Consider the following 13,991-nt stretch of genomic DNA (forward strand, 5'->3'; position numbering starts at 1 on the left):
TTAAGTTCTTAAACAAATATAGATCATCAAGAAAACGAAAACAGTACACAAGATATCGATGGCTTTTTATCATGGTAGTCTCCAAAATTGTAGCAACTTCTTGAAGTATGAAATAAATGAGCTTCTATCCTTTTAACTTTTCAATAACCACAAAATCTCCTGCAATAACATTCAAGGAACAATAACTTATGGTTAAATGCTACTGTACTTTATGAACCTTTTTTTACCAGAAGGAATTTGAAAAGTACCTGATGTCATGTTGTTAGATAATTCAATAACAGGAAGAAAGCTTCTGCTTGATCCTTTTCAATGCTGCTACAACATCAATCATGTTCATCCTTTCAACTGGAATATTAGTTGTGCAATTCGTGGTTAACTCCATGATGGATGACACACACTGCAACTTTTGACTTAAGTTTTGTCATCTAGTGTTAGTAAGACAACTTCTATGATTTGATCTAACTCATCACGAAGAAAATATGCACACAGATTCTCAAATTCAAATCTCCCGTGAACATTTCATCATTAGGTTTCTTCTTGGTGAAAGTTTCCAGCGACATGATACCATAACTATAAACATCAGACCTCTTGGATATAAGGCCTTCCAAACCATATTCTGCAAAAGAAAATATCAACAAAAACACTCATAATGCATTATTAATCCATAACCTTATTACAAGTTAAATAAAGGATTTACCAGGAGCAATGTAACCCATTGTGACAAAGGTTGTAGTGTGAGCAATAGATTCTTCCTTAGTTAAAAGTTTTGCAATGCCAAAGTCAGTCAGGTGTCCTTCCATGTTATTGTCAAGTAACACGTTGCTAGGCTTCAAATCACAGTGAATAACCGGTACTGAGTAACCATGATGGAGATATTCCAGAGCAGATGCAACATCGACCATGATATTCAATCTTTGCATTATATTTAAAGAATAATCTCGAGAGTATAGCAACTTGTCTAAGCTCTCATTTGGCATGTACTCAAGTATCAATGCTTTAAAATCCAAGTTACAACAACTGCTAATAATCTTAGTGAGATTTCTATGACGAAGGTTCTGCAATTTCACACTCTATCAAAGGTTTGAAATGTACCTTCTAGCTGTACATTGAAAACTTTAACAGCTACTATGGTCCCATCTGTCAATGTCCCTTTGTAAACAGAACCGAAACTCCCACTACCTAGCAAGTTATTTCCATCAAAGTTTTGAGTTGCTTGTTGAAGTTCATAGCAAGAAATTCTTTGTGGTGCTACCTCAGGCAACCACTCATCTTCAGCATTGACTGTTTTACCCCGATGTCTCATCAACATGAAAACTATTGCTGAAGCAAGCCCTATCACAAAGATAACTGATGAGGCAACAATCCATATCAATATTCTATTTTTTGAATTAGAACGATTCTTTGAATTAAAAGGACAAGCTGGGACATGCTTTTGAGGGTTACTACACAATCCTTCATTCGACATGAAAGACTGGAAAGTGAGATTAACAAAAGGTCCTCCACTCGGAATTTCTCCGTGTAACCTGTTGAATGAGACATTAAAGGAGTCTAGCTGCTTAAGTGCCTGTAATGACTTTGGAATTGCACCAGACATTTTGTTATATGAAAGATCCAATGCTTCCAAACTTATGAGTTCCCCAAGTGTATCGGGAATAGATCCCCTCCAATTCTGTTATGAGATAAAGATAGTTGAATCAATCTTTGTAGACCTCCCAGTCAGTGGCGTATCTAGCATAGAAAGTGGCGGTTCAATTGAACCCCTAACTATCGGCGCAAAGCATAAATTTGTGTGTAAAAAAATATTAAAATTGTAATAAATAGTAGATATGAACCCATAACTTTAAAAATATAATGAGTTCAGTATAAAACTCTTAAAATTGAACCCCTAAAATTTAAATCCTGGATCCGCCTCTGCATACGTGTCTACTAATGATACTCAGCTTCTTCTTCATCTTAAAGGCCATAACTAGGTAACCAATGACTACATTTAGTTAGATCAGTAATAACAAGAAACTAAATAAATAGTGAAAGGTATCAAGGCCTATATACATGTCTTGCAGCTCCTTTTTCCACTTTGTTTTTTTACATCTTTGCTGAAAAATTGGAGAACTTGAGATATTAATGGATTCAATAAATTATTCAAATAGCATATATGCGATCTCTATTTTAGATAGCTCCTTTTGGGATTCTCTCGGGGCTCGCTCCTAGGCAGGACACTTGCAAAACGTCCAGAGTCTCATGTGTGGAGCTTGGTTCCATGAGGCTTACACCCCAAGTGTCCGACTTGGCGCCCTAAGCACACCTAAACATTGGGGCCTCACCCAACCGTTCCTATATAAATCATGTGTCAAATTCCCTAGTAAGCACTATTGACCTACAAAATTCTTTAAAAATGAATGATAAAAGTTCTATTCATCTGAAGAAATATGAAACTCAATTGAGAAGTATGAGTAAAAGGGGTCAACCAGATGCAACTTCTAAGAACATACACTAAAGACAAACTTACTTTTTTATGTAGTAATTTTCTACTAGCTTAAGAAAAATTCTTTGGAATTGTTCAGCTTCTGATTCCTTCTATGGATTTTTCTGCTGTTGTTGTCTGCAAATTCGTTATTTTCATGAAAATCTTTATATTGTAGGAAACATGTCAATTCAAAAGCTTATAACTTTTTCTTCAAGAAGCCATGAATAAATTTACTTATTCATTCTCCTAGTTAAAAATGTTCAAAGAAGTATTAACATATGAGATTTTGATTTATCTGAAAACATGTTTTTTTTATAGATTAGTTTCTGGATACGTGCGTTGCTCGTGTGTTCTAATTCAATAGGTATAATTTTCAAAACGAAATAGATAATATTTTTAAATTTTGCGTGTAATGAGTAACTGAAAATTTGAAAAGAAAGTACAAACCAAATTTCATAAACAGTTAGCGTACTCAAATGATTTGATTGTTAAACACAAAATATTATGGAAATTCTAAACCTGTAAATTTGAACAGTTACATTTAGTTTGGTACGCGTGATATGCAATGTGATAATTTTTTACATAATTAAGTGCCAACATATCATATGATTGTACCTAGTTTAATATTTTGTTTACGGACAACATTCTTGATGTATGTTCTCCCGACGTCTTATTTGCTCAATTATGACTATGACTCTTATTATGACCATTATATTGATAGTTTCAATTATGATAGCATCTTAAATTTTCTTGTTGTTTCATCATGAAATAAAAAACTATTTAAGATTAGATGATTACAAATAGTTTAGCAATTAAAAAGAAGATTTTGGACAAGGTGAGGGAGTATAGCATGTTTTGCCAAAATTATTTCCTTACAATCATACTCAAATCAAAATACATATTAAGTCCTTTTTTTAGTTTGCTTTTTTCTTTAAAAAATATTTTAGTTTTCCTGAACAATATTATATTTGATCCATTACAAAGACAAAAAACTATATGTTATTAAATTAAAAAAAAGGGAAGAGAACTATTGTTATACTTAAAATTCATGAAAGTAAGAGACATGCACATGAAAACATCCTTTGACCACAAATATAATGGATATCATATTGTACTAACTGATTAACAACAAATTAAAGTAGGAAGAATTCTATGAGTTTTGCACGCCTAAAATATATATTTTAACGATTTTCATGCTAACCTTTATATATTTTCCTACAAAATCATAAAAACACATCCATTCTTTTTTTAAAATTTGTGACGGCAAAATAGGAAACATACAATTCAAGAAATTAATTTTGTGTTAGAGGCAACTGGTGCCTACTATTCCGCCATCATCTATTCCTGTGTGAATTAACACTGTTTTTTTTTTTTTTCCTGTTGTTGATCTTAAAAGATGATAAGTTTATCGTGAATTGGTTTATACTACTGTTTAGTTTTTTGTTAAAAATTAAAAGCTGAGGCAGATCACATTTGAGTCAAGACAAACGTCTAGCAACATGATCTTTGACCGAAGAAAAAACTCAACACCATTGATCTGCAAAGAGCTTATTCATTTCAACTACAAAAGTTCAAATTTTGTTTATCAGATTAAAGCAAGTATCGTTCATCATATTCCACAAAAAAAAAAAAAAACGTGTAGAAACGTATGAGATCTATTTATTGAAAGAAAATATACTAAGAAAATGATGAAAAAGAATCACAACTAAATATAGTTTCTGAACAGAGGAGGGAAAATGAACTAAGTGATTTGACTCTTGATGCAAATTTTATAAAGCAAGGAATAAAGGCTATGAATAAATGTTATAACCGGTAAAAGTTTATGGGACAAAACCATAACAGTTAGTCAGTTAGAATGTGAAAAGGTTGCATTCACTACTACGGAATATGCATTGGTACAGCCTTATATTAATTACTGGCAAATGAACCCATTATCCACCATTTATCCTATTCAATGCATCTGATTTTATTCATTTAGTTTATTAATTATTAATAAAAGTCTTTTCTCCTTTAAGGATAAACCTGTCATTCAAATTTTGATCAAGAGCAATTTGATATTTTAGCTTTTCACTTTACAGCTTTCCACTTTTATAATAATATGTGATGATAGTTAACACAATTACTCCCCACGGAGAATCTCAACGAAAATTAAACATAAACAAAAGGTAAGAACCATAATTGATTGGAAGAAATGAAAAAAAAAAAGAGTCAAATTGAAGAAAAGAAGCTCACATCTTATTTAAGATGCAATGGATAGTATGGATATCAATATTATCCTATCCATATTATCCGTCATTTACTCCATTTTTTTATCCGTATCAAATGTGGACAGATTGGATATTTTATCCGGTTTCACCTAATTCATTTTCGACCTGCCCATATCCGATTCGACCCGCGAGACATATTTATGTTGAGTTGATGTTCTAAATGATCACTGGGTAAGTTGACGTGTCAAATTGACAGGTGGGGCCAATTTTGAGTGTCTATGTATGTATTTTGCCTTTATACATTGTTTGCACTACTAAAAAAAAGGGCGTTTTCGAACAAAAAATTTCAACCACATTTTTGGTCGAAAAAAAATCGACCACGCGCGGTCGAAAAATCAAGAATTTAATTTTTATTTTATTTTCAGTAGGATTTCGACCACACGGGGTCGATTTTTTAAAATGAAAATATAATTTCGACCACGTGTGGTCGAAATTAAATTTTGTATACATAATAAATGGGAAACGTTTAAATTAAAAATAAAAATAAAAACAATTTTCGACCACATGTGGTCGAAAATTGGACCACATTTGTATATACACATCTGCGGTCTTTACTTTTCATATTGAAGATTTTTTCTTTCTCTCTCTTTCCTCTCTCCCTCTCCTCTCTCTACCCACACGCACCACCTCTCTCCCTCTCCTCTCTCTACCCACACCACCAGCCCACCGCCTCACCAGCCTAGACCTCAACGCACCGCCTTCCGACCAACGCCAGTCCACCGTCGGCAGCGCAGCCCTTGCATTTTCAGGTACGTTTTTTTTTTCCAATGTCATGAACACTTACCAATGCATAATAATCTCATGTTATTAGCTACATTACCTTCTATATTTAGTAGATTTGATAACTTTATTTAGTGTTCAATAGTTGTTTTAGGGTTTATTGTCACGACCCGACTAGGGGCCGTGACGAGTACCCGATACTTGTACCGAGCACCCCTTATCTATCGTATTACCTGTACCTCTTAGCAAGCCGTGTAAACCGAGCCATTTTTTTTCCCTTGAACATAAACTAATAAACTCCGTTATTACCTTGTACAACAATATTAACATGCCAAAACACTATACATATATCTGTACCTGACTGACTGTACGTATCTGTCTACGAGCCTCTAGACATAGTACACTTATACATAGAAAGGGCCGGGGTGCTACCAAGCCCGAATGTATATGCATAAAATAGTACCGCTGGAGTGAGGCTCCGGAACAACTGGAGCGCTGTCAAGTGCGGCTGGTAGAGCTTCTAAGGATCACGTCCACCTGTCTGCTGACCTGCGCGGCATGAAACGCAGCGTCCACAAGAAGGGACGTCAGTACGAATAGTGTACCGAGTATGTAAGGCATGGAAGACAATGCAAGCAATAACATAGAGTGCGATTAATAATATCATGGAGTCACAGGACATATAACGAGGCAAGAAAGTAACCTGTACATAGGAAGGCCCCTTTTTGGGCGGCTATCATGCATGGCTTGTCTTTCCCTTTTAAAAACGTTTCCCCTCCATGAACGTAGAAAATAGAACTTATATTATGTCGTATCTTGTCGTATCGTGTCCTATCGTGCCCTATCGTATCCTATCGTGGCATATCAGGTCGTATCCTATCGTGGCATATCAGGTCGTATCCTATCGTGTCTTATCATGGCATATTATATCGTGTAATGTCATGTCTTACTACAGCATGTCGTATCGTGTTATATCATGTCAATGTCATAGTATAGTGTGTCATAGTGTATCATGCCATAGCGTAACTTGTCATATCATAGCATAGCTTATCATATCATAGCATAGTTTGTCGTAGCGTATCATATCATGGCATAGCGTATCATAGCGTATCATATCATAGCTTAGCTTTCCGTTGAAAATCTTTTCTTGTTCATATATATATAAAATAGAACATGTCATATTGCCGAGGCGTCGGCAGCCGATCCATTTAGCCATAAATACACATCCCGCGTCCGGGCATCCCGCGTCCGGGACGATATCATGTCATGTAATGCCAACTGATCAGGTGGATATGCGTGTATAACGCTCTGCCCTTATTCCCATCTTCCCCGTATACATATGCATACATCATGTACATATATCAGCGTCTATAGCGCTCTAAATCTTTTATCATATACATATACTGGTATCATGTACGTATATCAGCGACTATAGCGCTCTGGATCTTTTATCATATACATATACGTGTATTATATACATATATCAGCGTCTATAGCGCTCTGGATCTTTCGTTGTATACATATATGTATATCATGTACATATTTTATAAACATATATATATCTTATATACATATACATGTCTTATATACTTTTACATATCTTATATACATATACATATTTTATATACATATACATATTTCCATTAGAATGGTACAGTACTTATCGTTTGATAATCGGAACGAGGATCAAAAGTTTCCTTTGGATTCTACTCCCAAAATAAGTCAAACGGAGCAATAGGGAAAATCCGGGAACAATGGGCCCACCTCGGGTCAAATGAGGCGGCGTACCAAATTTACGTACATTATATTTCATGACGTCACTTGTGAGGGTTTTAAGGTAGTCGGGTCATATTTATGCCAGTTCTAGATGTTTAGGAAGTTTCTCCAATATTTTACACAATTTCTAATTCAATTCTATTGAATGAAAAAGGGGAAACTTTAAGTGCGGATTCCGGGAAATAGAGTTGTCCCCGAGGCTCGTACCCAACTTATTACGTTTAAGACATGCCATAGAAGGAAGGGTGAAGCCTTACATACCTTTTCCGCTTCATACACGTCTCCAAAATCAAGTTTCAAGTTCGCCAAAATCTACAATTTGGTCACAATTACCAAATGTTAATTGTAAGGCTTTAAGATTTCAATCTTAACCAATACTTGTCTACAAAAATTTGGGCAGCATCTCCCCTATAAATACACCATCCCCAAAATTCAACTTAGCCAATTTTTTATCAACAACAATCCGGGAATTCAACCCGGCCAAACTATCAACACAATGACAACAACCATGACTACAAAACACAATATAACACAACTAGTCTTCTTTCCAACATAATGCAATAGCTTTCATTCCAACTTCACATTTCCAAACCAATCTCAATGTTTTTACATTCATTACTAATCAAGATCATTACAATATAATTCGGAAGCATTTCATATCGTTTCTACCAAATATTCACAAGATATAAAAAATATACAAACTTTCCACCAAAACCATAATCCATCCAAAACTTCTAATCTTCAATCTACATATTCATAACATATTTCCATCTTCCAATTTCATCAACCATAATCATAATTTGCACCTTAATAATTTTATTTTCATAATTACATAAATCTACCATAAAATCACAAAACTTCTCATAACCACTTAACAACCAATCTTTCATGCCAATATGAACTATTATCCTTCCAAATTCACCAACTAACATAATAATTCACATTTAAAACTCCACTTCTATAATTACATAAAAACTTCATTAAAATCACATAATTTCCTATAACTATTTCCAATAATTTTCCATGCCAACTTGAACCATTTTCTTCCATTTCCAATATAAATTTCACCATAACCACAACTAGAATACAACATAAAATTCAACTCATACTATTTATACAACAATATACATATATGTCCACTTACATATATGCACACCCACTTTGTAAACTTTCATATTTCCATAAATTCTACTCATTTCTACATACTACAACATAAACCAACCTTCATAACATAATAAAAAGGGATTAATTCTTACCTTTTTCTACAATCTTTTTCACTTGACCAAGTTGTCAACTTGAAGAAACAAGTGCTCTTTCTTCCAAAATAATTACACCAAGTTGTAAAGGACCCTTGAATTAGTAGAAATACCACAAGAAAATAATTTTTGGGATAAAATTTCAAAGGGTCAATTTTTTTCTCCATGGCCGTATGGCCTTTAGTTCTTTTGCTCTTGTTTCTTTTGTTCACTCTTTCTCAATTTGTCTTGAAACTTCTATATGTTTCAAGACAATTAAATGGTCCCTTTTATTTAATTATCACATGGATAATTCACTTGGGCTTGGGTCCTTTTTATGGACCATGGCCGGATGTCCCCTATTGGGCCTGATTTTTCTCTTCATTTTTTTTTTGGGCCAACTCGGTTAATCCCGAGTTGGGCCTAGCCCACTGACCTTTCGACCTTAAAACGTCCATATCTCCTTGTACCGACGTCACCTGGGAACCCACGACCTATGGTTGGAAAGCTAATTCAATTATCTACAACTTCTATTTCTTGATATTTTCCAAATTCCAAACTTATAATACCGTTTTTGCCCCTAGAAGTCAGATCACCCGAAAACGTTTTCTTAAAAATATTCGTTTGGAGGACTTCCACTTTGATTTGGCCCAAGGGTCCTTCTTGAGTTGTGTTTAACTTCACATATGTGATTCATATGACTTTTCAGATGTCCAAACAAAATCTCGATGTGTGGGCCCCACCTCAGCTTACAAATAATCTGACGAAAAAAAAAAATACGGGATATAACATTTATTTTATGTTATTTTTTTTTGGATTTTGAGTTGAAATTGAATGTTATTTTTTGGGCTGTTTTGGTCCCTTTTTTTTGGGACTATTTTGATTCTTTATTTATGTGCTATTTATTTATTTTAGTTCTTTATTTTATGTGCTCTTTATTTATTTTATTGCTCTTTATTTATTTTTTCTTTCCATTATGAAGTGCTAACATTATTGAGGCTACTGTGTACTTAAGCACGTATTGTTTTCCGCCAAATATTATATTTTTTTAAGTAATATCAATTGTTTAAGTCCTTAATAAGGCAAGACAGCTTATATGAACCACATAGTGCTAATCATGATCAACCATTATTTTGTTGGTTTACTTTGGTTATGTAGATTTAGACACAATTAATTAGCTCTTCTTTACTAATTGTTTTTTTCCCCTAGTTGGTTATACGTATTCTCCATCATCTGTATGTCAATTTAAGTTGTCATTCTTTTTGGGACAGTTGAATGAATTCAGTGCCAAGTATCTACATCAACAAGTCCTCAAGCATGAAGCATATCTGCAAGGAGATATTGGAACATCAGTCCAGAAAGCCTTTTTCAGGTGATTTCTTGAAGTTTTGGTGGTATAACTGGCTAATTAATAATCTGCTCTGTCTTGTCTTTTAGCATCGATTACTGAGTTTCCATATATGTGTAAATTTGCATTTCAACATTATTCCAGACTTTCATTTTGTCTTTTGTCTTTATATTCTGGCAGGTATGTTCAAGTCAATTTTTTGTTATATAGTCTAAGCTGAAGGCAGTGGGTATGCCCAAGCTCGCAGCATCTTGTTCCTTTGTAAGTTTGCATACAAATGTATCAACCTATCTAAATGCCACACTAATGGATGTATGCATTAACTATAATATCAAATCAAATTTAAGGTTTGCCTATGAATCTGAGAGTAAAATGAGCTCAATTATAACTGTTGATGAGAACAAGAAGCGGAATTCCACATTTCAATGGAAAACTGAAAGCTGGTATGGGAAACCAGAGTAAAGAAAGAGCTAAATTTTTGTTTACTACTTTTGACAGATGGTTCTGGGCTATTAGATCATGTCCTATGCAGATCCCTTTCGTCGATACCCGTCGGCCCTTGAAGCCGTAGGTGTTACTGATGATGGACACTACTAAAAAAACAGGTTTTCCCGACCTCAAAAAACCGACCTCAGTTGAGGTCGAAAAAAAAACCGACCTCATGAGGTCGGTAAAGTCGTAATATTTATTTTTTAATTTTTTAAAAAATAAACCGACCTCATGAGGTCGGTAATATTGTACCAAAATTTGAAAAAATAATATACCGACCTCACTAGGTCGGGAATTTATTTCATGATAAATATTATAACTTTATTTTTAATTTAAAATAATACCGACCTCACGAGGTCGGTATTATTTTAAATAAAAAATAAAATTATTAAATATACCGATCTCGTGAGGTCGGTATAATCGCTCAACAAATTAAAATACACACACAGTTAAACTCGTTCCCATCTCTCCTCTCACTGTTCTCTCCCCCTCTCTCTCTAACCCTAACTCCGGCGACGTCACCACCACGGCTTGGCCGGTCACCCCACGCCGCCGCCGTCCCTACCCAGTTGAAAAAAGACTACTTCTTCCAGATCTCTCCCCCATTTTCTATGCTCTCAAACTTTCTTCACTTCATTTGAAACCATGTCTCACGCCCTTCTCTTCTTCCAATGCCCTCCACCTTCATTTTCCATCTTCTAGGTAAGCCCTAATTTCTCCTTTGATTCACTAATTTCCTTTCTCATTTTAATTCCCAAAGTTACTTCCCCTTTTTTGTTACTCTTACTAAAATGTTAAAGCTTGGCTCGAATTGACCCAGTCTTTCCCTTATTTTTTTCCTTTTCTTTTCTCAGTGATTTAGGAGATCATTATGCTGCTGCCTCTATTGACAACTTTGACGATTAGTAGACAGCCTCCTTAATCTTTCTGGTGTGTATTTTCCTATCTCAAAATGTGCTTTCTCTATTTTAATTGTTGAATTGATGCTTAATATAATTTGGAATTAGAAACACTGTAACTGTTATGTTGTTGTCTTTCGTCATGTAATTTGGAATTACAAACACCGTAATGCACTTGACAATCTTGACGGTGTAGTGGTACGTTTTATGATTTTTTCCCTTTTGTAGAATTTTACCTTACTAATCCTATTGAGGCAAACTAACATATCTGTGTACCATGTATACCACTGGTATATCTGTGTATATCAATCTGTTGTTCATATGCAAACTACAACCTGCATATTCTGACCATGCCTTATTTAGAAATAATTAGAAATATTTTCTCCTTCTGAAAGTATCTAATATTTACACTGGTACTGCATTTGGTATACAGTATAGTTTTCTAGCAAAAGGGTATCAATTGAAATCCCCTGCCTAACTTGTATCTGTCATTATTTGGCAATAAGAGATCTACTAATTACATAATGTTTCTTCATAACAAAATGTAGTGTTCTTTCGCACTATCATTTGATAATTTTAAAATGGAGTCAGTAGTGGAATAGTTGGTTATAGTAAGATGGGGCACTAGAAAATACTCTATTTCATGTACTGTAGCAATTTCGTTTAGATCATTGACAAATTCTGAATAAAAACCGCGTCCACAACTTTTTTTTTTGCCTGTAAGTTTGCTAGGCTACAGCATAAGTATGAAATACCAAAAAGTGCATTTGTTTGCTTGATCAAGATATCTGATGATTCCAAAAGTGACATTTTAATAAGATTTGATGACTAATTCAGTCAGAAAGCTTAATCAGCAGGAGAACTAAGAAAACACACCATCTTTGTATTCTTTAGCTTTGACCTTACTGTAGAAATTGTTTGGAATCACATTTTCAGCCCAAGAGACTGATGGTTAATTTGTGGTAGCTACACCAGTAAGAGTAGCTGATTATTTTTGTTATGTAGATGTTTGCACACTATTACTTTGGGTCTGTGTAGATAACTTGATTGTGCATTAGTCTAATTCATTTAAGTACATAAATTACATTTTTTTTTATCTTGATAAGGGAATTAGGCATTAGTTTAGTTGGATGTCTGAGTACATGTTGACTGCAAACACCTGAATGATGCCTATATTTTGCTTAATAGTTTGAAACCTTTGTTGCACTTGGCCTGGTTTAGTTCAATTGATTTATTATTGGGGTTTTATCATTTCACCTTAGATGAACTTAAGTTTTGATTGTTTTAATAATCTTGGTACATGAGGTTAAATTTGGTTTAGACTTATTTGAATTAGCTTAGCTGTCCATCAGCTTCATGTTAAAATAACTATGGCCTGTGATTAGTGTATTCTCCAAACTCATATTTATTTAGCTTGATATACTATGTCTGTGTGTACTGGTTTTTCTTATGGTCAATCCATCTGCTATGTTTACTTGAGTTTGAGGCTTCATATGCTAGTTTTGGTGAACTGGAGAGTCTGAGCCCATGTACCTACTCTATGTGCTTGGTTTTGGACCTAGTTAGCTAAATGTATGGTCTCTTTGTGTAGAATGCTGAAACTGAGTTTTCCTACATGGACACCCAACTATTATGATCATGTTTTTGTTTTGTAGTCCATTTGATTGTCAAAGTCTATCTCTACTTGGTTTATTATTATTATTATTATTTTTTAAAAAAACTAGTTGTAACTGGAGAGGGTGAAACAAGCAGAGATGTCATTGGATTTAGTTGAGTTAAAAGTACCTGCAATATACTTCCCAACTGTATTATATTGCTTTTTCATTGCTGCTGTAAACAGCAATGTTGTGCTGCACTGCTGCCCTGCAGTTGCACATCATTCAGCACATCATTTCCTCATTTAAAGATCTTTGTGCACACTGCAGTTGTTTCACTACCAGGTCTGAGCCACCAAGTTTGTTGTCCAAGCCATGGCTAGGGGTGATTGCTAATCATCAGATGACTGTTGGAAACAGGCTGTTGGTGTGAGGAACTTTGCACATCACCAGGAATTTTGATAAGGACCAATTTGAAGGCTACAGTGAAGATATGTTTTAGACTACTGGTGTGAGCAGGGTCCCAATTTTTGTTATCATCTTTTGAGAAATAAGACTGCTACACTATGCTGAAGGTACTCATTTGGTTTGTGCCTATACCTTTATTCCATCTTCCTTTTGCATTTTCATGTCATTTAAGAAAGATGGTCCCATGTTGCATGAAAGGATTTAAGTTCAGTACATTTACCAAAAATTATTTTTACTTTAAAAATCAACTACATGTACATATCTTAATAAATCTTGATACAATAATGTATAAAAGGAATTAATATAGTTTCGAGACCATTTAATATAAGAAAATTGATATTTTTTTAACATTCTTGGCACTGCAATTTAGTCAACAGTTGGTCCAGGAAATTTTAAGGCAGGTTTGTTTTCTGTTGGCTATGTGAATTTACTTTTGGGATGGCCCAAATATGATTGCTTTAGATGATTTTGACCTATCATTTTGACTTTAAGATCTAATATCTCTAAATGCTACTGAAACTACCAAGTGGACTATTGTGCCCTTGTTACTGTTTGTTCCATCTTCAGTGATAGGAGATATTGTAAATTTAATAACTAAATTTCCTTTTATGATCTGATGTATACCTCTTAAATAACTGATCGTCCATTCTATGTCCTTAAATTTCCAATTTAATTAACCTTTCGCCAGCATTTACCTGTTACCAGATACTCTTAAATTTTAGTCTTCTGA

The 13,991-nt window shown here is 34.3% G+C and overlaps 1 protein-coding gene and 1 long non-coding RNA gene across 2 annotated transcripts; both read right to left on the bottom strand.

Moving 5' to 3' along the window:
* Window positions 1–271: 271 nt before the first annotated feature.
* On the bottom strand, window positions 272–1,594 carry LOC132643817 (probable LRR receptor-like serine/threonine-protein kinase At3g47570). Its single transcript, XM_060360343.1, has 4 exons — window positions 1,093–1,594; window positions 698–994; window positions 488–616; window positions 272–345 (listed from the first exon to the last, which is right to left on the bottom strand). The coding sequence occupies exons 1-4, from the start codon at window positions 1,592–1,594 to the stop codon at window positions 272–274; spliced, it is 1,002 nt and encodes a 333-aa protein (XP_060216326.1).
* Window positions 1,595–5,753: 4,159 nt separating this feature from the next.
* On the bottom strand, window positions 5,754–9,766 carry LOC132599559 (uncharacterized). The gene is made up of 3 exons (XR_009566874.1): window positions 8,484–9,766; window positions 7,489–7,539; window positions 5,754–6,000 (listed from the first exon to the last, which is right to left on the bottom strand). It is a non-coding gene; the product is annotated as an uncharacterized LOC132599559 (long non-coding RNA).
* Between the last annotated feature and the right edge of the window lie 4,225 nt (window positions 9,767–13,991).

This window comes from Lycium barbarum, chromosome 6 (assembly GCF_019175385.1).
Source record: "Lycium barbarum isolate Lr01 chromosome 6, ASM1917538v2, whole genome shotgun sequence".
Taxonomy (NCBI): Eukaryota; Viridiplantae; Streptophyta; class Magnoliopsida; order Solanales; family Solanaceae; genus Lycium; species Lycium barbarum.